The following is a 23,956-nucleotide window of genomic DNA, read 5'->3' as shown; positions in this document are numbered from 1 at the left end:
TGGCCAAACCAGTGCAGTGTGTGTGTGTTAAAATGGCTCCACAAAAGAGTTCCACTTCTTTCTTTCTTTTTAGTTGATGGAGTTATAGGAAATTATTTTGTAGATCATGGTTCCCTTTAAAAGCAATAAGGCATAGTGGTGTTTTGAAAGAGAACACATTGTCATTTGTTGTATTTTTCTGCAGTTTTATAATTATTTTCATGTTCTCTTAGCACACAGTGTTCCCTGTCTGACTCATCTGTTTTGAGGGGAATACAATAAAATCTGAGAATACACTCTATATCAGGGAACAGCTAACAAATGACTAGTAACTAACACTGAAGGCCTTTTCCACATTCTGTAGCAACCTGGCTCTCTTCAGATGTTGTTGCACTACAGCACCCAGCAGCCTCACCGACAAGGCCAGTGGTCTGGAATAATGGGAGTTGTGCTTGAACACCTGAAGGGCACCAGGTTGGGAATGGTTTTTATGAAATGAGGTTACACACTTACTTGAAATTTAATCAGTATTACTTTCCAGTGCATGAATGCTACAAAAACCATTCATGTAAACATGTTTCAGATTTTTGTTTTAAGTTGGTTAACTTTGCTGTGTTAAATGTGCATTCTGTAGTTGACCTCCTTTGTAATGTTTTCATTTGAAATCTTTAAGATAATATTTTAGTTTCCTGTTAATTATGCTGCTTGGAATGTATACTTTATATCTGACATTCTTTAGTAATGTTTTATTCTGGATTTTTTAAAAAATGTTTTAATATATGTTATTGCTTTGGAGGGTATTTTTCTTAAAAACATAAAGGGGCGTAGAAATGAAATGAACAACAATAATAAACATACATTAATTTATTGCTTTTTGTGCTTTTTTCACTTCAGGTGTTTTTAGTGAGGAAAGTTAAAGGATCTGATGCTGGGCAGCTGTATGCAATGAAGGTACTTAAGAAAGCAACTCTGAAAGGTAGGAAGTTTAATTGGTCTCCAAATGTATGTAAAATACTGCCTGCTGTTAACAGGCAAAAGACTGTTGTATTTGAAGTTGCTGTATGTATTCCTGTGGCATAAAACATCACATCATTCTAGATACTACATTATGGGTTTGGATCTTTCATTTCTCTGCATCAAGATAGGTAGCTCTGGATAAAGCAGGCTACCCGTATAGTTTTCTGCTTATCATGTATGACAAAGGAAGGTGGAAATTCAAACATTTAGTAGGTGTTTTGAAACCTTCCTTCTATCTCCCTTTATAATCTCCACTTATAGTATTTACATTTATTTTAGGCTTACTGATGAACAAATGGCACTGATTCCTGGTTTGTTATTTGGTGTATTGCCTCCTTCCTGTGGAGAGGCGGTGGGCTGTTTCTTTCTCATAGTTCCCTTGTTGTGCACAGACTAATTAACTTTACCCCATGCCTATGCCATCCGTAAGTGTGACAGCATTGATTACGCCTCAGGTCTACATCTTTTAATTCAGCCTTTAAGGGCATGATGACACTCACAATGAAGTTGCAGGTGAAAAGAAGTTCCCCTTTCTCTCCCTGAAAATATGAACCGGTGGAAGCCTCTGATGTGGTATCATCACATCATGCTGCTCCACGTTCTTGGCTGCTGCTGAGGGGCAGGGTAAGGAAGCAATGTAACGAGGATGATGCATGTCACATGATTCCATTACTGTGAACACATTGCACCAGTCCTTTCTTACCTGCATTGGTCTTTGATTTGCTCCTGGGCCCAATTTCATGCACTCTTTTTGACCTACAAAGCCCTACATGGCTGGAGATCTTGAGATGTTAGGTAAATCATCACTTTGTCAACAATTCCCTGTACCCTAGACACACCTGTAATTAAGATGTCATCATTTTTTATTGTGTTTTATGGATTCCATGATTTTTGTCAGCCGCTTTGGGTTTCTTTTATAAGTGGGGTATTTCTGAAAAGTAAGTAAGAAAGTAAGTAAGCAAGTAAGTAAGTAAGTAAGTAAGTAAGTAAGTAAACAGGTTTCAACACTAGTCAGTATGATTTAGAAAGCTTTGCACCCAACATCATGTCAGGTAAAACTCTCTGTTCTCACCATTACACACAAACAGATATACAAAGCTTTTTTGCTTCTGTGCAATTGCATATCTGGGACTTTTAAAGAATATTGCCAATCAGCCCATACCTGCTTCCATTTATTTTAAGCTGGGAGTAAGAATGAATAGAAAACCACCCCTCTCTTAGTTTTAATTAGACCTAGGAATATTCGTCAAGCATCCTTTTTTCACTTATTTTACTTTATTTATATCAGTAATTAAAAAGCACCACACTAATATAAGGACTACTTTGCATCCTTATATAAGCAGATGCAAAAGATAATAACTATTCATTGCCTTCCCCCTAAAACAGGGGTAGCCTGCATGAGTGTTGTTGGACTACAACTCCCATCACCCCGACCATTGACCATGCTGCCTGAGGCTGATGGGAGCTGGAGTCCACCAATATCTGGAAGTCACCACACTGGCTTCCCAGGCCCTAAAAGAACACACAAATTGGTCAACAAACATCAGTATTGTCTGCACCAGCCATAAATTGTAGCTGAGGTATTTTGGGGTACCAAATTGCAGGCACAGCTATAGAAAAATAATGGCTTCTTCTTTTCTCTGACAAAAGGAAGGAGCATCTCTGACTTGCCAGTTTGTTGCCTCTACTGCCTGAAGATATACTTGCATTTTGTGTTCACAATGGCCAAACAACATAACCAAAGAAAGCCACATACTGACTATGATGGGGTGGGGGTGGGGAAATTGAATTGTGAGGGGGAAAAGAGTGGCACTCTGTCTGCTGTAGATACAGTAACTCAGTCTGAGTAACAAAGATAATACTATTTGCCCTTACAGAAAATAAAATGTTGTTCAGTTTCCCATTTTATTCTTGTTAGTAGCTGGGGTTCAGGGTGAGGTCACTGAATCTGTTTTATCTTTTCTCACCACAAAGCATGTGAACCAAGAAATAATTTCCTACTTCCTAAATATGCGTGAATCATTTTCCCCACCATTACAATAAGGCTTATTTATAGCACTAGAGAGATGAGTTTAGTATGCAAGTGTGTGGTAGTATATTTCTGTTGAATGCAAAAATGTAAATAAATGTTTCAACAGCAGAAGCCATTTCTGGAATTGGTTATATCTGGTAAAACTGTGGTCCTAATAATATGTGATGTTATGGTCACCATGTTGAACCTAAAAATCTATTTTTTTGTGGTGTGGTTCAGCACGTGGATCAGGTGCCTTTGACCACATCACCACAGCCTCAGTCTCCTGACCAAGGATAATAACATCTACCAAACCCCATTCCCTAGTGATGATGGGAGATCCAGAATGTATCTTAAAGTCCTCGTGGGTTCAGGAGTTTGTAGGCAAATGGACAGCAGAGGAGAGCACATGGTGGGAATCTAGAATGGCAGATAAGGTATCAGGATTCTGTACTGTGGAGCTAGAAGCGATTGGAAGGTCAGCAAGCATATAGCTCAGATGTTGCTGCCATACTGGTAAGATGTCTGAATGGAGTCTGAAAGGTCCTGTCCCCACCTTTCTCAATAGGATGATTATAACATTGTATCCAGGGCCGGATTTAGGTTTGATGAGGCCTTTTATAAGTAAGTAAAATATTTAATATAATTATCATATTTACTGTATATATAGTATTATAGTAGCAAGTGGGGGTAATAGCGAACTGTACTAGTGAATAATAATATAGGCCTACTAAATAATAAAGATGATTTTTTTCTAAAGTAATTTTATAATGGGATCAAAATAAATAAATTATGTATTACATGAAATCAGTCAGTAGGCATAAGACTCATACCCTTAGTCTATGCTGCCTGATCTTGTAAAGAGTCTACAAGCACTCTTTAATATTAGATAACAGGTACAACAGCTTGACCTACTTTCAACTGTGCTGCATTGCAATCTGCAGCTGCATGCTACATGTTGCCATGCAACCAGTCCATGCAGAATGTAGGCACCCTGTATGTAGAAATGAGCAAACCAGTGATATTTTAGGGAGCAGGCTAGCAGGCGGGGCCCATTACTTACATCACAGGAGCCTATACAACACAAAACACTGTTGCTAATGTAGGTTTTATTTTATTTGTTTTTTATCTTATATTTTGGAAATGTACATCCAGGTTTTTTTTCCTTTAATTTTTTTGGGGCCCCCAAGAGAGTGGGCCCTAAGTTATAGCTTGTTTAGCTTATACGTAAATCTGGCACTGGTTGTATCTGTGGGGGTGGGGCCTTTTCAGACCAAGGGTCACGTTCTTTAATAGCAGCCATCCAGGGGCCACATGCCAGTGGTGGGTAGGGCAGCAAGCGGACTCTCATTTTGTACTGTAGCCTGCGCACAGTCTTATATGCCAGATTGGAAGGCCTGAAAGGCATTCACTACCTCTCCTTCCTCTGCCCAGGTGTGAGGTTCCTCACCCTTGCACTACTGGGATTCCTTCAGAAAGGATTTTTTATTCTTCAGAAATTTTAATGTGGCCCTCATTTCAAGGTTCAATGTGTTTTTGCCTGGAATGCTATTCTTAGAAGTGCATTTCAAATTTCATACCCAACTTGGTTTTGGTGGTAGCAATTACTTCAAAAAGCCAAAGTAGGCTTTAAGAGGAGGCCGCCTGAACACTTATACCCCATCTCACACACTGAGACACTACAGGAGCGTCTTTGGTTATCCCCCAAGTTTGTGAGGCTCAGTACAAATCCATTCCTTCAGTGCCATCAGCCCAGCCTTGTGGAATGCTCTTCCAACAGAGTTTCAACAGGCGCCCTCAGGATTAACTTTTAGCCCTTTGCTGAAAACTTTTCTAAGTTTCTTATGCAGACAGTTGAAAGGGGGAGACACCTTTTCTTTACCATTAGCCAGTGATCTGTGAATCTGGTTGTGTGTTTGTGTGTGTGTTGTTATACACAGCTTTAATTTTTGATGGAATTGTGGCATAAAAGGGGTGTTTTTTTTGTCGTTTCAATGAGCTGAATGGAACTTCTCTTTATATATGTGATGGCTTACAAGATTTGTCACCACCAGCTGTCAAGTGAAAAGGATGACAGCATTCATTGGATGGAGCGTTAAAGTGTTAGCAGCACAATAGTTTTCAGTGCTGAAAATGCCACTATTCCTACCTAAGTGGCAGTTGACACTTGGGGGAGCAGAACTACGCATGGAGCACTTAAATCTGCAACTTTCCAGGAACGCTATTAGATTAAAGCAATTTTATTGCTATGTGCTGAATCATGTACCTAAGTGGTATCCACCCTTTTCTTCTCCCATGTGATAGAAGGCACTTAATAAGGAGGGTGAGTCAGAAAACTGGGAAATAAATATCTTCTCAGCAACATATTGGGAAACTTGTTCTTTGAGTTCCTGGATGTTCAGGTGCCCTGTGATTCTGGGTTTCCTTAGTTTCTATTTCCTCGTGCAGTCAATGGTTTATTCTAAGGCATGTGGTTTGGAGCTGTAGTGACTTTCCATTGGGGAATGCTCATCAGCAGGAGCACTGATAGGGGGTAGACCAGGAAGCCTGAGCCCCACCCAGTTAGGCCCTCACATCTCTGCCCTTTATTATTATTTTTAGTTTGCATATGGTAAACTTCCTCTCTGACAGTACATCTAAATTTTTATACAGGCAACCCCCAATTTGTGCGGAGGTTGCATTCCAAGTCATCATGCGCAATGCTGGAACATGCATAAGGCTGCTATGCCCCATCCCCACCCCACCCCCATTCCCAGCCACTTCCGGCTTGCCACAATTAGGATATATTAAAGAGAATAATCATTCTGCATTAAATGGCTTTGAGAATGTACGTGTGCTAATTTGGACGTGTGTGTTTTTTAACATGCTCTTCAAAACTTATGGTCAAGACTGCACTAGAGTAACCTTCTGAACCAAACTGTGGTGATTGTTAGCAATAGCTGACAATGTTATCAATGAAAGGTTAACAGAATAATTGAACTGGAAAGGACCCCAAGGGTCATCTTGTCCAACCCCTGCAATGAAGGAACTGCAACATGCGGTTTCCCTCCAATTTGAAACCATGCAAGATCCTGCTTAGCTTTGCAAATGTGCTAGCAGTTTTCTTGCTGCACCACTGTTCATCGTAGATGAAATGTTAGAGCTACCAAAATTGATATGATACACAGTATTTTAAACCTGGGCGAGGTGGGAACAGAAGGTAGATGAGGATCTACTGGTAGATTTAGGGGTGATTTGTATTGATCAGCAAGGGTTTCTGACTAATAGTTTAACAAAAGCGAGAACAAAAAGACTCCGCGCACAAATTATGGTAGGTTGCTGAAACAAAGAATGATGGCAAGGATCAGGAGTGGATTTGTGTGCGAAAGTGCTGTGGGATCCTTCTGGTCATAAAAAGCAATTCCTGGCTCAGAGGATACTCTGCTCCTTAATTCCAAACTCTTTTGCACCACCATTTTGAATCTGGCTCTTGTTGATGGATTTCAAGGTTCTAGTAAAAACCCAAGAACAAAACAGTTCCCTTAAGCCTGAAGTTTGCTGCCCCTGTTTTAAACCAAAGCTCCTAAGACTTGTAAAAAGCCTGAAATCGTGATTTCAATTGTGCATTTTTTTAGATTTTCTATTTAAAAGCTTTTCATTCATTCACAATAACTCTGGTGTAGTGCTAACTATGCAAGTGCTACTATTCAGTGAAAAATGGCAGGGAGTAATGTAATCAAGGCAATGGTACGGGCTCCACTGTGAATCCATTTCTGCTCTATTCTGATTGCTTTGACGCTGAATGACCCCATTACAACCACTGAGATTGCTTAGCAGGGATTTTAAATCAGAAACCAGCAGAATTCCTGTCAGGCAGTACCATGTCATTTTTTGGCATCAAAGGGCAGTTGTTATGACAGCTTAATTAAAGGTTTAAGCAAGTATTTTGAATTACCCACTCCCAGAAGCACTAAATCAGTTCAGAATTAAGCGTGTATTACCATGTCAGAAGTTGAGTGGAACTGCCTAAGTTCTTGTTAGCAATAAACTCAAAGGCTGTTGGCGGGAGCATTGTAACCTAGTCTAATGGCAGTTATTTTGGCTTTTTCTCCTTCCCCATTATCCTGCATCCTCAGCTGTGTTGAAAAATCGGCTGTTTTTGGTTTTTAGGAATGCATCATATGAATGACCCTGATGTAGACCATATTGCCATGTTGGCAGATTTCCTGTATAGAAACGTATTAATTGGTGTGATTTGATGTGTGCGTGTGTGTGAGAGAGAGGAGGGATATGGGGAGGAGAAACAACATAGGGAGCTGCCCTAGGCAAGTCACATCATATTCCCACACAGCCCAGTAATATCTCTTCTGATTGGCTGCAGCTTTAAAGAATCATAGGCAGAGACCTTTTCCACAACAATTGCTACCTGATTCTTTTAGCTGGAAGTGTACAGGATTTATCCTGTGACAACCTTCATGCAAAACATGCTCTCTGCTGATGAGCTATGGCCACCTCCCAAATCCTTCTTACCTTTCTGCTTTTTCTCCTTTCCTCACCTCTCTTCCCTGCACACCCACTATTCCTTTTGCTTTTATTACTAAAAGCAAGAATCTCGTAATAGCAGACCAACATGATGATATTATATAAGAACAACATTGCTAAGATTGGAAAGAGCACCGTAAGAATACCATTTGCTGAGGTTATTCTGTGGAAGTTGGATTCTGTTACATAAGATCATTGTTTGCTGAGCTATTAAAAGAGGAAAGCTACATCTGTGACGTGAAACTTTGTTCCTAAACTATGGCCATCACTTTATGATCGATTCCGCTCCCCCCTCCCCCTGTATCCCCCCTGAAATTGTTTTTTGCAGGAGGTCAGGAGAACCCCTAGAACAGTACATTGGGGGAGGAGAAGAGGGATCTTTCCATTGGGCAAACTGAAATGCTTGTCCTGGTGGAACATGTAGAGATGGTGCTACATGGTTTGGGGTTATTGTGATGCTTCATCCCTGCAATTTAAGATTCATAAGGAGTAATCCTTTTCTGTTGTATCAGCACTTGTTTTCTAATATCTGAAGGGTATCTTCATAGGACACTGTCTCTCCAGCAATTAATTGCAATTGCTCTGCAAGAAGACAGACGTGAATATGTTTCTGTATCTTATATAGCATTATCAGGATAGTGCTTTTTCATAGCTATGCTATTAGGTCTTGAATGACAAACACACAAAATTTAAAGGAAGTGTTGCCAACCCACAAGGAACTAATGGCCTGGCTAGTTTTGCTGCTCCTGGGCCAGATTCCATATAAGAATTGGCTCTGAAAGAGAGAAAGCCCCAGTTTCCCTGCATTTTGCACTAATGCATAAGGGAAGCCCGAAATCTTATGTGACTGTGCACAGCACCAACCTATTCGCACATTTGAATTGGCTGCAGTGCTTCTCCGCCTTGGCTTCTCACCTTATCAATTCAATCCTAAGCATGTTTATTTGGATACATATCCCCTGCTTACTCCATAGCAGGTGTATTTAGGCTTGTTTAGGGTATACATTTGTATAGCACTAAACATGTTGTTATTGTAGAGCACTGTCAGAGGACACCCCTGTATTTGAAGGGCTGTCCAGTCCAAGTCTGCTTTAAGCGTAAAGAACCCTAAGAAGAGAGAGCAGAAGGGGCCTTGAAGTTGCCCATCAACGGGTAGCACCTGTGCATCAGACTGAGCAAGCACACACATCACCTGATTGCAATGGTGAGATGTTCTGTATTTCTAATTAAATTATAATAATTGGATGGGATACAACTAATGAGTCCTTTCATCAGAAACCCCATGCAAGGACTCCTGCTTGTACAACAGAGCTTTCCCTTCTCTCCTCCCCCTGTATCCCCCCTGAAATTGTTTTTTGCAGGAGGTCAGGAGAACCCCTAGAACAGTACATTGGGGGAGGAGAAGAGGGATCTTTCCACTGGGCAAACTGAAATGCTTGTCCTGGTGGAACAATTGCCTTTGTGCAGTGTTGAATTCATCCCATTATTCCTAACTTTGAATCTGTAGTGTATAAAGTACCATTTGCAAATACTGTGCAAATAGGTCTCCTTTGGGTTATGATGCCTTTCCACATTTCCTCTTTTTTATAATGCATTAGTGTCCATTCTATATAGTTACAACAGGCAGAAAAGCAGCTCGTCCTTCTGAGGCTGTGTGGCTGAAACAATTTTATCTGCAACAGACTTCCCAGGGGGGAAAACAACAACTTGGGAATCACAGCTCAAGCTTTTGGAGATCTTCTGTGGGGTCTGTTTTGTACTGCTTTCAAACATCCTGTGAAATTCTCTTTCCTTTGACAATGTGAAGCAAAAACAATTAGAGAGCTGTGTTCTATCCAGGCATGCCTTCTTAAAGATGCTACTTTCAGAGTGGGCTGTGGGTGAGAGAAGCAAAGGCAGAACATGTCAGTCTTCTTCACTGAAGTAACATTCATTTTCCCTGAAAATGTCCTTTCATACAACTGACAATACTTTGGCTTTTCATTAGTCATTGTTTAATCTGCCTGTTCCTTAATAGCAGTGGTGCAATGATATAACGATTCAATTTGCATGATCCCACTTTCTCCAGCCTCTGTAATCCTTAACCAAGGGAGCAGTGAGCGTTTATTACAGGAGATGTAATGAGGGAAGGAGGAATTTAAAATGAAGATAAGAAAATTCTAGAAGCGTGGCCTTGTTAACTTATCAAAACAGCCAGGAGTTCTTGTCTTCCAAATGCTGTGTTTCAGCCAGGCCTGCCATGTTTTTCAGATTCCTGCTGTCAAGGGTGCTTCCCAGCCAAAGGAATGCAGATAGTTAAGTATTTATTGTCAAAGATAACACTTACAGTCGGTTCTTCAGTTGACCAAAGGCAGCAGTCAGTGGGTGGGGCTTTCATTTTTACTTCCTAGCCCAGGCTAGAAAGGGCTGCCAGTTGCTCTATGACCCTGTTAAGACAATGTGCTTTTTCTATCTCAGCTGCTCGTCAGCACTGCTAACCATGGTCCTGAACCAGAATCTTAGTCCTTGTCCAAGGTCCTTGCCTTGCTATCTGATTCCAAATCCTGAGCATACCCATTTCCATCCCTCTTGGGCCATTATCTTCCTTTTGGAGTGTACATCACCATTGACCATGGCACCTATGGCTACTGGGACGTCTTCCCAGGAACCATCAGGTGGCCAAGTCTGTTTCTTTTAAAAGTACATTAAATGAGTTTGTTCTTTGCACAAAGGCTTCTATCTCCCCCAAAAATCTTTTCTTTTGGAAACCACACAGTAGGCAGAAATCCAACAGACACATTCTCATGGTGAGGCAAATCATACATGATAAACTGAAGACATAGTCTCTGTTAGGAACAAATGAGCCAAACATAGCTCTGGCTCACAGAGAAAGTTATAACCAGTAGTATATTTTTCTACACAGGTACATAATTCTCTCAGCCAGAACTGTGTCAAAGAGTCAATTACCTCTTAGGATTTAGAAGTTAGTTAAAGCTTGATGGTTAGGTTTAATGTCTTTATCCCTATGAGATAATCACAGGCTAGTAAGTCTCCTGAATGTTTTCCATTTAGTACAAACCATATGAAAATGTTTAATTTCTAAATCCTAAGAGCTAACAAAGCTTAAAACAATAGAGTTATGGGTAAGCTATGAATAATTACAGATCCAGTAGCCAGTGTTTATGATGTAGTGAAAACCACCATCACCAACATAATCTAATATAATTGTAGCTTGGGGACATCACCTTGACCTGTTTCGTAATTGCTGAATGTTTAAGTTTCCTTGGCTCAAACCTCAAGACAAGCCATTAGTCTTTTGTAGAATTCTTGTAAGGATTTCTGAGAGTCCAAGTAGACATAATATCAGGTGAACTATGATAGGATCCCCCACTCCTTTTAAACAGTTTACTAGTAACAACAGGTGGGAATTTTATTGGAGACCCTCCACAAAACAACAACAACACACCTCTCTGAAACTATTTGACTTATGAGGGGAAATGTATAGGTCCCATTTGAGTACTTCAGCTAAAATGATGTCCTCATTTATACCTGGTCTAAGTAAAGCAACAAAAATAAGAATACACTAGAGAAGAAAATCAAATTAAACACAATGTTCTGTTACCGTAATTTGTATTGTCTAATACAGAGGGATAACTTGAGGGCTATGGTTGGGATTTAATCTAACATGAGGAAGAACTCACCTGACTCAATAAGATGCCAGTTCTGATACACACTGGATGAGGAAATTCCTGTAAACCTTTTGCAAGCTCCCCCTCAATATGTTCTTTTAAGCTTTAAGGATACATTACGAAAGTCCAATCCTTCTCCTCAATTAGTGAGCCTATCGTGATTTCTGCAAGAAGTATGGCCAATTATTATTGTCATTAGGCCACACAGAGAGTTGGCAACTTCCCAGATTGTTTGTTTGTTTGTTTGTTTGTTTGTTTTTAGGAAGGGGGATTTTTTAATGGAAGGCATGTGGCCCAGAAGTGCATATGCTGAATATTAATTCTCTTTTCTCCTGCTAATTCTTTCTGGTTATTCATGTTAGCAAGCCATGACAGAAAATCTAGGAGTGTTATTTCTTTATATAGTCTACCATTTTCAAATCTCATCTGTCCCTAAATCATCTCATCTGCCCCCTCTTTTTTTTATGAGCTCAATCCTTCTGTTACCAGCATCATTTGGGTAACAAATGCTTCAGATGTCAAACAAACCTCTTTATTATAATGATTTGCTTATTTGCTTATTTTCTTTTTAATAAGACCAAGCAAACAACAAAAGACAAGACCTACATAACTCACCTTACCCTAGCTAGCCCATCCAACAGAGAAAAAAGAAATAACAACAAAAGTGAAGTCAGACAGAAGTCTTACAAGCTTTTTTTGTTTTATTGTTTCTTAAGTTCATTACTAACAGTGAATAAGTACAAATACAATATTAGGCAAGCTTTGCAGCTTCACAGTTTTTAGTTTTTAGTAAAAGCAAGTAAAATAACCATGCTAAATTAGATCACTCTCCAGGACATCAGAAGATGTTCCAACACAAACATGGAAATTTTCCAATGCAAATTAGGAACATTTTCCAATTCAGATTTTTCTGGGAAACCCATGTCATTGGTAGGCTACCAGAATAAGCAGTCAGAGTGGGATATTTTTTAAAAAAGAAAAGAAAGAAAATACAATAGCCAGGCGTGCAAGAAAAACAAAGAAAAGAGAGGGGACTGGAAGAGAGGTCATGGGGCAGTGCAGCGGCAGAGGAATTAAAGCAACATGTGATGTCACTGCTCAAATCTTGACAAATATATGAAGAATGTCAGGGTGTCCAAACAAACTTAAGGTAGTTAGTAATAAGCTTATATTTTATTCTGGTAACCAGCAGGAAATGTCTATGGTAGGGATGGGGAACCTGTTGCCCTCCGGACTCCAACACCCATCAGCCTCAGCCAGCATGGGATGATAGGAGTTTGTCTGGAAGCATCTCAAAAGGCATGGGTTCTCCATCTGGGCTCTAGAGAAAGCCTCCCTGTTGGTTTTCATCAGATGCCTTGCAAATGCTTAGCAGATTGTTTTCTTTATGCCGCTCAGTTGGTCTGTACTGTTATTCTGGTGTTCTGCTTTTCATGTTACTGTAGTTTTCAGGGTTTGGTCATCTTTTGTAAAGCTGTTGTTTAGCAGCCTCAGAAATTCAATGACTCATTGTTTTAATAAAGTTTCTATTAAGGACCATAACAAACTTGACTGGACAGCGACCTTTCCAAGCTGCGTTATCACTGTAAAATTCTGCTGCTTACAGGCTTTAGTAATTTTTAATTGGTAGATTAATCAAATAAAGTCTCAATTGATTTGTCAGTGTGAGTCAATTTAAACCAGAAAATTAGTAATTTCTTGCTAATACATTTTTTTTAGGTATCATGCATTGCCACCAAAATGCCAATGTCTGCAATGCATCCATTTAGATTTTGGCTGGTTTTACTGCAATATGGGTGGGTAAAGCTTGAATCAATTATTGAGTCTGTAACCCTACGCACTCATACTTGAAAGTAAGCAGCATCAAACTCAGTGGGATTTATTTACAAGTAACCATGCTGTAAATATTTGTTCATAACTTAGGGTGATCCTGCATTCAGTTATGAGTATGTTATCCCTACTGATATCAGAGCAACTTTTGCATGCTCACTCTTGGTCAGGAATACAGACAAAGTCTGAACCAATTGACACACTTTGATGCTAAGCACCTATACTGATTTCTTGGTTACACTTTTAATCTTACCCTTCCTTCAAGGAGCTGAGGACAGTGTACATTGGTCCCTCTCCTTTTTTTCTGTACTATAACACTGTGTCGTAGGTTGTGGAAGCAACTTCCTAACCACTCATAGAATCACATAGCTTAGGGTTGACATATTTCAAAAAGTGAAAATGCAGACACAAAAGTTGTTGAACTATTTTTGCAAAACCGCAACAAAATGCCCATTTTGAGCTTTTTTTTTTTAAGGAAAACGGCAACAATGACACTGACAACATGGCTTTCCCAGACATTTTGCCGATTTCCGCCTGGACACTGCTTCTGACTACAGTATTCCGGGTATGTCCAGGAAATTCTGGACGCATAGCAACCCTAACTTAGGTAAAGGTACTATTTTTGCTAACATATGTACAATGTACATATGTCCAATGCAAGACCAACACACACACACAAAAATCCAGTAGTGATGCTTTTTGGCATTTTGTTGTGTATGTTAGAGATGACACTTTTGGATATATTCAGCTATATAAGGTGGGTTTAAAGCTGCCCTTGTGTGGCTTGCAGTATGGTAAATGAGTGTGCAAGTCCATCCAAATTCTTATCATTGGGACCATATGATATAATCTAATGAGTAAAGGTAAAGGACCACTGACAGTTAAGTCCAGTCAAGAAGGACTCGGGGGTTGCGGCGCTCATCTCGCTTTACTGGCCGAGGGACCCGACGTTTGTTTTTCTGGGTCATGTGGCCAGCATGACGAAGCCGCTTCTGGTAAAACCAGAGCAGCGCAAGGAAACGCCATTTACCTTCCTGCCAGAGCGGTACCTATTTATCTACTTGCACTTTGAAGTGCTTTCAAACTGCTACGTTGGCAGGGGCTGGGACTGAGCAACGGGAGCTCACCTCGTTGCAGGGATTCAAACCGCCAGCCTTCCGATCGGCAAGCCCTAGGTTCAGTGGTTTAGACCACAGTGCCACCCGCGTCCCATCTAATTAGAATCTTGCAAATTCATCTGAAATGTGGTTAAGACATTCCTGCTATACATATTCTGCGTCATTTCTTAAAATTAGTTTGAACCCAATAGACATTCCCTTGTTAGATTTCTCTCATGGGCTCTGCTCACTTGATCCATCACAGTCATGACTGTTAGCCCAAGAAAATAAGACTCGTCTCCTCTGCGCTAGCCTCTGACTTTTCTTCTTACTCATTATGTTTTTATCAAAACTGCATCCAGGAGGTGGTTTTCCGTGAGTCATCCTTACTAGTAACATTAGGTCTGGACAAATATTTGAATACACTTAGGACTGATCTGTGGTTAATACCTGCTGCTATGATTATATATTGTTCCCCAAGTTGTGAGCAGTTTCAGAAACCATGCTATAACTTTTGGTGAAAGCATAGAAGGTTTAAGAGTGTCTTTGTAAGATTTGCTTTATATACAAATATACAACAAGCAGGACATAATGGGAGCAAGCCGTTTACTCAGACTAATCTGCAGTCCTGGATCCATTTACCTAGAAATAAGCCTCACTGGACTCAGTGGGGTTTATTTCTGAATTTGTGCTGCTCTCAAAAGTACAACAAAGTTCTAACTAGTAATTCTCAGCTTGCTCGCTCTCTAGCTGTATTTAAAATGCTTTTTTGTTCCCTGTGTCTCTTCTCAGTTAGTTGTTGCATTCTCAAAGCTCTGATGGGTATCTTATTCCAAAATCTGGAGAGTGCTTTCCAGGTATTAGGAGATGCTAGCTTCCATTAGCTTTCACTAGTCAAAAAAAACCCCACCCTAGACTATTAACAAATAATCAGCCTAACAAACAGATAGTTTTCATGGTGGGCCCAGGTGCAGTGAAGCTTTGAGTGGGGGGAGCAGGTGGCAAATAACATAGAGCCATGTGCTGGACTGAAATCAGGCCACAACTTTATTGACTGCAATAAAAATGAAAGGGTGGGTGGGTGGGTGGGAAAGTCTGGCATGACTGAGATGAGGAGAGCAGGTATGGTCTGCCTTTTATAACCCAGGGGCAGATTTGTCTTCTGTCCAGTCCATTCCCAAGGCCCCACCCCTGGGAGCCCATCGTGGCAGCTGATTGGCTTCCCAAAGTCCCATTGCCCCTGTCCTCCCGCCAGCTGGAAAGCGTACAGAGCTGCTTCTAACCATGCAAGCAACCTCAGATGTTCCCCCACTGCGCTGTGCTGGGCTGCAAATGGTGCTGCCTGATAAGTTGGGGAATTGGGAATTATTCTGCTGCCACTGCCATTCTAGGTGTGTTTAGCAAGAAAAATCACGCTGTAAACTCCCTGTTTATCAAGAAAGGCAAGTATCTATGGCCTGTCATACAAAATAAGAGTTATGCACCTGCAGGATAGAATTGTATGCACATAAAAAGCTTTTCTTCCCATTTCCACTGGAGCAGTTCACACTGCTCCATTTTCCTAAGTGACTTGTCTCTTCAGCAGAGGGAACCTGCTACCAACGAGGGCAGCAAGCGGCTCCAGCTGTATGCGCAGCACATGCCTGCCTTTGATTCCTTGTCTGCGTGCTCCGTTGAGGGGATAGCAACACGCATACAAAACTAAAACGAGCTATTTGTGGTTATGCTGCAGCACAGCGGCCGATCTAACTGTACAACGTGAGTCTCTTGAACCGTGGGGTATCCTGATGTTTTATTGTTCTCTCTTTACAGTCCGAGATCGTGTCCGATCAAAAATGGAAAGAGACATTTTGGCAGAAGTGAATCATCCTTTCATTGTAAAACTTCATTATGGTAAGATTTCTCTATAAATCAATTCCTAATCACCTTGGGATATTTTCCACTGGATCCCTTGCTATTCAAATTCATTATCTATGTGTGGTTTTTGATTGCCTACTTATATATAGATCATATTTATCCACTCAAGGATATGCAGTACTAGAACCCTTTCCCCCAAAATGTTAAAAGTGTGGCTGTTACTGTAACAGCATGGTGAATACCTTATTTTTTTTAAGAGCACTTTAGTTATTTTTATGTTACCAGCGTACCTGGTCTATTCTACAGGAGGTTCAGAGCAGTATTTTAACCTCCCAACACCATTGTAGAGCAGAATAGCATGGGAGATAGTGGGTTGCACTAATCTACCCAGAGACTTGAATAATGGAATGAGCATTAAGTTGCTATCTGCAATATTCTTTCCCCATCAACAGAAGGTGATGGTGATGCTTTTCTGTCATGGATATCAAGGGAGCACAGGCAGAGTTACTAGGTAGTCTCCCATCTTGGCACTGACCAAAGCCAGATATGTTTAGCTTCAGCAAAGTTGCTGCATCAAGTGCCTTTCAGCCATGCCCTGACTGAAAGGCCATTATCTGTGATAATAGACTATCACAGCTGCTGTTATGCAAAAAATGGAGGAAGCACCCAATGTCACTATGGTCCCTGCCAAAACAAAACATACCCATTATCCCCTTCCCATAAAACTCCTTCATGCTTTCACTGAACACGTACAGAGTGAGGAGCTAGCCATATCCCCAGTGTCCATGTGTTCCCCTGAACATGGCAGGGAGCCCTACTCACACACAGATGCTTGTGCACAGGGGCACTGTCACTCATTCAACTAATCACATGGATGCCAAGGTGTGTGGTGAGAAGGCCTGTGAACCACCCTGAGATCTTGTGATATTGGGAGGTATATAAATCTAATTAATAATAAAATAATAATAATAATAATAATAATAATAATAATAAGAGCACACTAGCACTGGGCATGTAGCAAACATGCACATTTGTGGAACGTTCCAGATTTTTATGTCCTATGCTTATGAAAATATTTTATTTTATTTTCTTGCTAATTAGGCTGTTTTAAATGTGTTTATAGTTTTTATAATAAAAATTATAAACAAATGTGCATTTTATATTTGTTTAATATAATTTTTCTGTTAACTTTGCTGTGCTAAATGTGCATTCTGTAGTTGACCTGTGTAAGGTTTTATTTTGAAATCTTTAAGATCATACATTAGTTTACCGTTAATTATGCTGCTTTGAATGTATATTTTATATTTTGCTTTCTTCTGTGATCATAGAATCATAGAAATGTAGAGTGGGAAGGGACCCTGAGGGTCATCATGCAGGAATCTCAGCTAAAGCATATACAGTGGTACCTTGGTTGTCGATTGGCTTGGCCCCCAAACAAATCAGCTCCCGAACACCGCAAACCCAGAAGTGTGTGTGCGAATGTTTTTTGGAAGCTGAACGTCCGACGTGGCTTCCGCGGCTTCTGCTTGAGTGCAGGAAGCTCCTGCAGCCAATCGGAAGTCGTGCCTTGGTTTTTGAATGGTTCCAGGAGTCAAACGCACTCCTGGAACGGATTAAGTTCGACAACCAAGGTACCACTATATACTAATGCTTGTAACACTCTGGCTTTCTCAATGGGGCAAAAAGAAAAGGAGAGAAATACTATAATGTCCACTGAAAGAAGGAGGAGGAGGAGGAGGAGGAGGAGGAGGAGGAGGAGGATTCAAGCTGGTGGCCTGAAGAATTTATTGATCCAAATGCTGTCCAACAAATTTTGACAAAATGTCTTCCTTGGGGTGATAATTGCCAATCCTCTTTTGAAAAGATGCTTTCTCAAGAATTCTAGTTCACATAGTGAAAGCATCTTTTGAAATAGGAGAACTTGCATTTGCCACCCCTGAGGAAGCCATTTTGCTGACACATATTGGGCTGTGTATTAGAACCAATAACCTGCCTTTAAAGTGCTGGCTCAAGGCTTATCTTTCTTTTTGCTTCTTTTGGTCACATGGAGTTCACCCACTGCTGCGCATATGGCAACCATGGTTGATTTTCTATTACAATTGTTTTTTGGGGGGACCTTTGTTAAGGTCCAACATATCTAAATATTCTACTGTCTTTTTCTACTGTAGCATTTCAAACAGAAGGAAAGCTATATCTTATATTAGATTTCCTACGAGGTGGGGACCTTTTCACCAGACTTTCCAAAGAGGTGAGTCCAATAGATTAATGTGTTTTGTTTGAAAAACAAACCAAAGTAATTCTATACTGGTGGCTGTGTCTCTTAGCAAAATCCTTCCTTCTAGTTTCTCATATATTTAGTTATTTTTATTTTCATTACATTTATATTCCACCTTTCCATTAAGGAGCTCAAAGTGGTGGATATGGTTCTCCCCATTACCATTTTATCCTCACAACAACCCTGCAATCCTCTTATCCTGAATACAACCAACACATAGCATCATGGCACTTTATAGCATTTATCTTTGGGATTTATTTTTATTTGCACTGGATCAAACATACTGTAATGCTCAGCAAATGCTTTGTTGCTGAACCACACCCTGAAACATCAAGAGTGCATCTTCCCATTTACAAAACAAAAAAAATTCCTTCCAGTAGCACCTTAAAGACCTTAGTCTTAGTTGACTTAGTTGGTCTTTAAGGTGCTACTGGAAGGAATTTTTTTTGTTTTGACTATGGCAGACCAACACGGCTACCTATCTGTAACATTTACATCATTCTTGGAGCCAAAGCACAGCAGTTTGTTGGGAAGACCTGCCATGCCCATCAGCCAAGGGTGCCAATGGCTATCAAAGCACCATCTGCAAAGCAATGGAGCAGCTGGAGAGAGGTGCAATGCCTCCTGCTAAACACTTGCAGGCAGCAGAAATGCAGCGCTCTTGATCATCGCAGAGCATTGGCCATCCTTCAGACACAGCCATTTATTCGTTCTAGCACTCAAACACATTTTACACTTCAGACACACCTTGGCATCTGCCACAAAGGAAAATTGTGCTTGTTCCTCCCCATCCCTCTAAAATGTGAATATTCAAACTTCAAAATCAATAGATGATGATACCAGTTTTTTTTAGCCTTGGTACTGACTGTTGGCAGGAAACCTTTTATTTTGGCAGGAAAACATTAATTGCTCAACTGGGCAGAACAGGGGACTATTCGGTTTTTTAAAAACTGGGTTTCTTGGTGCCAAATATTTATATATTTCAGATTGCATTTTCTGTTCCAGTCTTAATTAATTTCTGTCTTTGGGCAATATCCAACCAAGCAATACTCAGAGTAGAGCCATTGAAATCAATGGACTTGTGTTATTTATTTATGCCCTTTGTTTTCAGAGGGTCTTCCTCAGATTATGACTAAGGATGGTGATCATCCTTTCTGTCTCTGCCAATACACAAGTCTATCTTCCTATTGCTCCTTCCTTTCTTTGCTGCTGCCTCTTCATTCTTTATTCATCTTCCAGGGCTGATGGACGTGTTGCTCATTGCTGGCTGGAAACCCTGTCCCTGTGCAGGTGATCCATGCAGTGGGAACATAGGGAGCTGCCTTATATGGAGTTAGGCAATTGGCTCTCATAGCTCTGTCATTGCCCACACCGGCAGGCAGTGGCTGTCCGGGGTTTCAGACTGGGAGTCTTCCCCAGTGCTACCCAGAGATGCCAAGGATTGAACCTGGGACATTGTGCATATAGTGCAGGTGCTCTATGACTCAGCTATGGTCCCTTTCCCCAGTAGCATCTCAGTGTCTGCATACCAAAAGCTAATCTTGTGCTAAGCTAAGTCATTGCCCGCATGCATTTTCAGCAATAAGCATAGGTGCGAAGTAACATGTTAAGTCCTCCCCTATTGAATGCTGCTTGAGTAAGGGAAGCCAATTCTATCATGATGACCTGAGTGCACCAAGGCAAAGTGAAAGGGATTGCATCAGGCTGACACCATGCACCACTTTAAAAAAAAATACAGTATTCTTCTTTTTCTAACCTGCTCATGCAGCTTTTTGGAGTCTGCTGTCTGGGTGAGCCGTAATGACTACTCAATTCTAAATCCTGCCTGAAGAGCTGTGCCAACCACAAGAGTCATTGCCTTGAAGCGGATGGCCTTTTAAAGTCACTTCCAGGGAGCAATTCCTTTGACCGTGGGTGAACTGCCTGCCCGTCCTCTTCCTGTGGCTTTTGATATGCTCTGCAAGCAAGGTCATGGAAGTGTGACACACAGCCATCCTGCCATTATCCCCAGAACACAGAAATAAAGTCTTTGTCTTTCTATAAAGAATCAGTGTTAGCGCTATTGGGAAATGTGCGGTTAAGCATTATTTCCCTCCCCCTTCTTTCTTTTTTTTAAAGCAGGGGCCTACCAGTTGCTCCTTACAAGGATTTAGCCATCGTTCCTTTAGTAATAAGAAAAACCTTAGTTTTTATTTAGTAATAAGTAATTTAGTAATAAGAAAAACTTCCCAACATATTAGTTGGGATAAGGAGGATTAATTATAATACTGGGAAGTAGAACTTTACATACGTTGTGGAAACACAGAAATAATGTTGCTGGTTTTTTTTTTAAAAAAAGAATGTAGTTATGGAGAAAAGCACATTTTTATTTTAAAAATGTAAATGTGGCCTTTTCACTATGGCTCCTTTTAGGTTAGCCAAAAGAGCAATTTCAAGAAGACTGATTTAATTCATATTTGATAGATTTGTCATATAAAATACCCAAAAAGAACTTGAGAGAGACTAGCAAATAATCAGCCCAGTTCATATGTAATACTAGACAATGTTTATAGTTTGTGGCTTGCTTGGAACAAGACAAACTATCAGCTTGGTTTTGGATGTCATGCTGAGTTAAACCATGACTTTACTCACAGCAACAGAAAGAAGAACAAAGTGGTCACCATCTCTTCTATAGGAACCCACATATTTGTACTAATTGCAAACCAGATCAGTGTTTTGGGGGCGGTCATAAAATTTGATTCATTTTATAGGATACCTACAGACCCCAAAATGACCATCTGTAAGTGGGAAATAACATCACCTATTCTGCTTTTGTTCCTAAGGTTATTCAGCTCTCACATGTTAGGGATAAACTTATTTTGTAAAATTTTGGTTGCAATCATATCCACACTTCTGAGAACTCATGATTTCTGGGTAGACATGGATTTATGATGGACTGGAACTTTTGGATGTGAGGAACAGGACAGTATCCCAAATTTAATATAAATATAAATGTCCAAAATCCAATATTTGAATTGATTTCGGTAAATCAAAATGGATTTAGCAGAATTCAGTTTTGGCTTTTGAATTGTTAGCCTGTTTTCCATTTGGCTTATAATCAGTTGATTTTGTTGGACCAATATATTGTCATAGTATCCTAGCAAAAGTATCCATATAAATAAATCCACTTGTGCATTAAAAAAATACTGCTTTTTCTGTTTCTCTCTAGGTTATGTTTACAGAAGAAGATGTTAAGTTCTACTTAGCTGAGCTGGCCTTGGCTTTAGATCATCTCCATGGTCTTGGTATTATTTACAGGGATTTGAAACCAGAAAAGTAAGTTGGGGCAGAAATGCATGTGGGAAGATTTTTAAATGGGGTTACTCTGTTTGGATCACAAAATGCCTGTGAGACCCTGCTTCAATTTCCTCATGAAATGTATGTCTCTTGGAGTGATATTCTCATTTATCTGAATAGCTTAGAGAACACCCTGAAAGTTCAGAGGACAAGAAACTGTGTCTGTAGTGGGGAGTGAGGATAGGGGTGGGTGGGTAGGTAAGAAAGCCAACTTGCTCAACTGGGGTGAAAACAGGACACAACTGTATTGAATAGCCAACTTCAAATGGCAAATCAGTTAGCATTTAAGGTGCCTCAAAACTCTGCTGTTGCAGCAACAGTAGACTAATGTGGTTGCCCCTCTGGAAACTATGACACATTCAAATAGTTTGACATTAGTGGGCAAGGGTGCCTGCTAGATAAAAAACGTACCCAGCCAGTCTACTGAATAATTATAAAGCCATGGAAAGGCAAATGGCTCAAGACAGAAGATAAGTAATGCTGGTCTCTTCTGCTGCTCCTGTGCATTTCGCACCCCTTTTGAGAACATAAGAATGGCTCTGCAGGATCAGGCCAATAGCCCATCTAGTCCAGCAACCTGTTCTCACAGTGGCCAATGAGATGCCTGTGGTAAACCCACAAGCAGGATGGGAGCACAAGTGCACTCTCCCATCCCTGTGGTTTCCAGCAACTGCTTGTTGTTGTTGTTTAGTCGTTTAGTCATGTCCGACTCTTTGTGATCCCATGGACCAGAGCACGCCAGGCACTCCTGTCCTCCACTGCCTCCCGCAGTTTGGTCAGACTCATGCTGGTAGCTTCGAGAACACTGTCCAACCATCTCATCCTCTGTCGTCCCCTTCTCCTTTCCCAGTATCAGGGTCTTTTCCAGGGAGTCTTCTCTTCTCATGAGGTGGCCAAAGTACTGGAGCCTCAGCTTCAGGATCTGTCCTTCCAGTGAGCACTCAGGGCTCTCCTTAAGAATGGAGAGGTTTGATCTTCTTGCAGTCCATGGGACTCTCAAGAGTCTCCTCCAGCACCATAATTCAAAAGCATCAATTCTTCAGTGATCAGCCTTCTTTATGATCCAGCTCTCACTTCCATACATCACTACTGGGAAAACCATAGCTTTTACTATACGGACCTTTGTTGGCAAGGTGATGTCTATACTTTTTAAGATACTGTCTAGGTTTGTCATTGCTTTTCTCCCAAGAAACAGGGGTCTTTTAATTTCATGGCTGCTGTCACCATCTGCAATGATCATGGAGCCCAAGAAAGTAAAATCTCTCACTGCCTCCATTTCTCCCCCTTCTATTTGCCAGGAGGTGATGGGACTAGCAACTGCTACTCATTACCAATTGTGGAGGCAGGGCAGAGCCATCAAGACTAGTTGCCATTGATAGCCTTATCCTCCATGAATTTGTCCAAATCTCTTTTGAAGCCATCTAAGCAGTTTGAGGAAGAAACTCAAATCAGCTCTGGACAATAGAAACCAAGGGCCCCTCCATACCATGATGGGATTTTTTTGCAGGTGCATTCTGTAACATCTCATTAACACAATAACAGTGCATTGGTGGTGAATCCATACTGGACTGTTCATACATCGTTCCACATTATTACTTGTTCTGCAACACTTCCCCAGTGTTACCACATTATTGCTATCTGGAGGGGCACTCTTGTGTTCTAGCTCTAGCACAACAAAAGCAGGACAACACTCACCAAGCCTGGAAGATTTGTGGTATGAAATGTTGCAGGATTTCATCTGGAAGCTACAGGACATGAACTGACTGGAAATGAAGCAATATGCCCATACAAAAATGTTTGCAAGAGCAAACATGGAAAGTAGGGTTATATATAACTGCTGATACCATCATGTTTACAAATAATTGTGAATGAGCAATAAAAAGGATATATGGAGGGACTTTAGTGGCTTTTCTTATCGTCAGTTTCTCACTTTGTCATATATTAAATGTACATCTATTTCTAATTTGTTGGACACTATCTGCACATCTTCCCTCAAGATTGGCTACTATCATTGGGGAATTTCTCCCAGCATGCAAACTACTGTACTTATTATTATTATTAATATTATTTCAGATTCATATGTGGTTGACCAAATGTTTCAGGCTCTAATTGGCTCTTCATTTATTGCATTTATAATCCTACCTTTTCCTTCAGGGAGCTCAAGATGGAATACATGGTTCTTCTGCTCCTCATTTAATCGCCACAACAACCATGAGAGTTAGGTTAGACTGAGAGGCATTGACTGGCCCATGGACATGAAACTCACTTTCCCTCTGTCTATATCTGACCAAACTTCCAATGTGTGGCAACTGAGCTGTAGATTGCTCTAAATGAGAGTACCTCATGACTCACCTGTATGATAAAC

General features: G+C 40.6%; 1 protein-coding gene across 5 annotated transcripts in view; it reads left to right on the top strand.

Annotated features, from left to right (window-relative positions):
- The window catches only part of RPS6KA2 (ribosomal protein S6 kinase A2), a 179,527-nt gene that overhangs the window by 117,119 nt on the left and 38,452 nt on the right, over positions 1–23,956 (top strand). For 4 of the 5 annotated variants that reach the window (XM_081855173.1, XM_081855175.1, XM_081855176.1 and 1 more), the window contains 4 exons: positions 874–955; positions 15,936–16,016; positions 18,149–18,228; positions 21,464–21,570. In XM_081855173.1, coding sequence (XP_081711299.1) covers positions 874–955; positions 15,936–16,016; positions 18,149–18,228; positions 21,464–21,570 — 350 coding nt within the window. Of the gene's footprint in view, positions 1–305; positions 454–873; positions 956–15,935; positions 16,017–18,148; positions 18,229–21,463; positions 21,571–23,956 lie in introns of those variants that run through there. The other variant, XM_081855177.1, reaches the window with a different exon arrangement.

This window comes from Podarcis erhardii (assembly GCF_964252035.2).
Source record: "Podarcis erhardii genome assembly, chromosome: 3".
Classification (NCBI taxonomy): Eukaryota; Metazoa; Chordata; class Lepidosauria; order Squamata; family Lacertidae; genus Podarcis; species Podarcis erhardii.
This window is presented reverse-complemented; position numbering and strand designations above follow the sequence as displayed.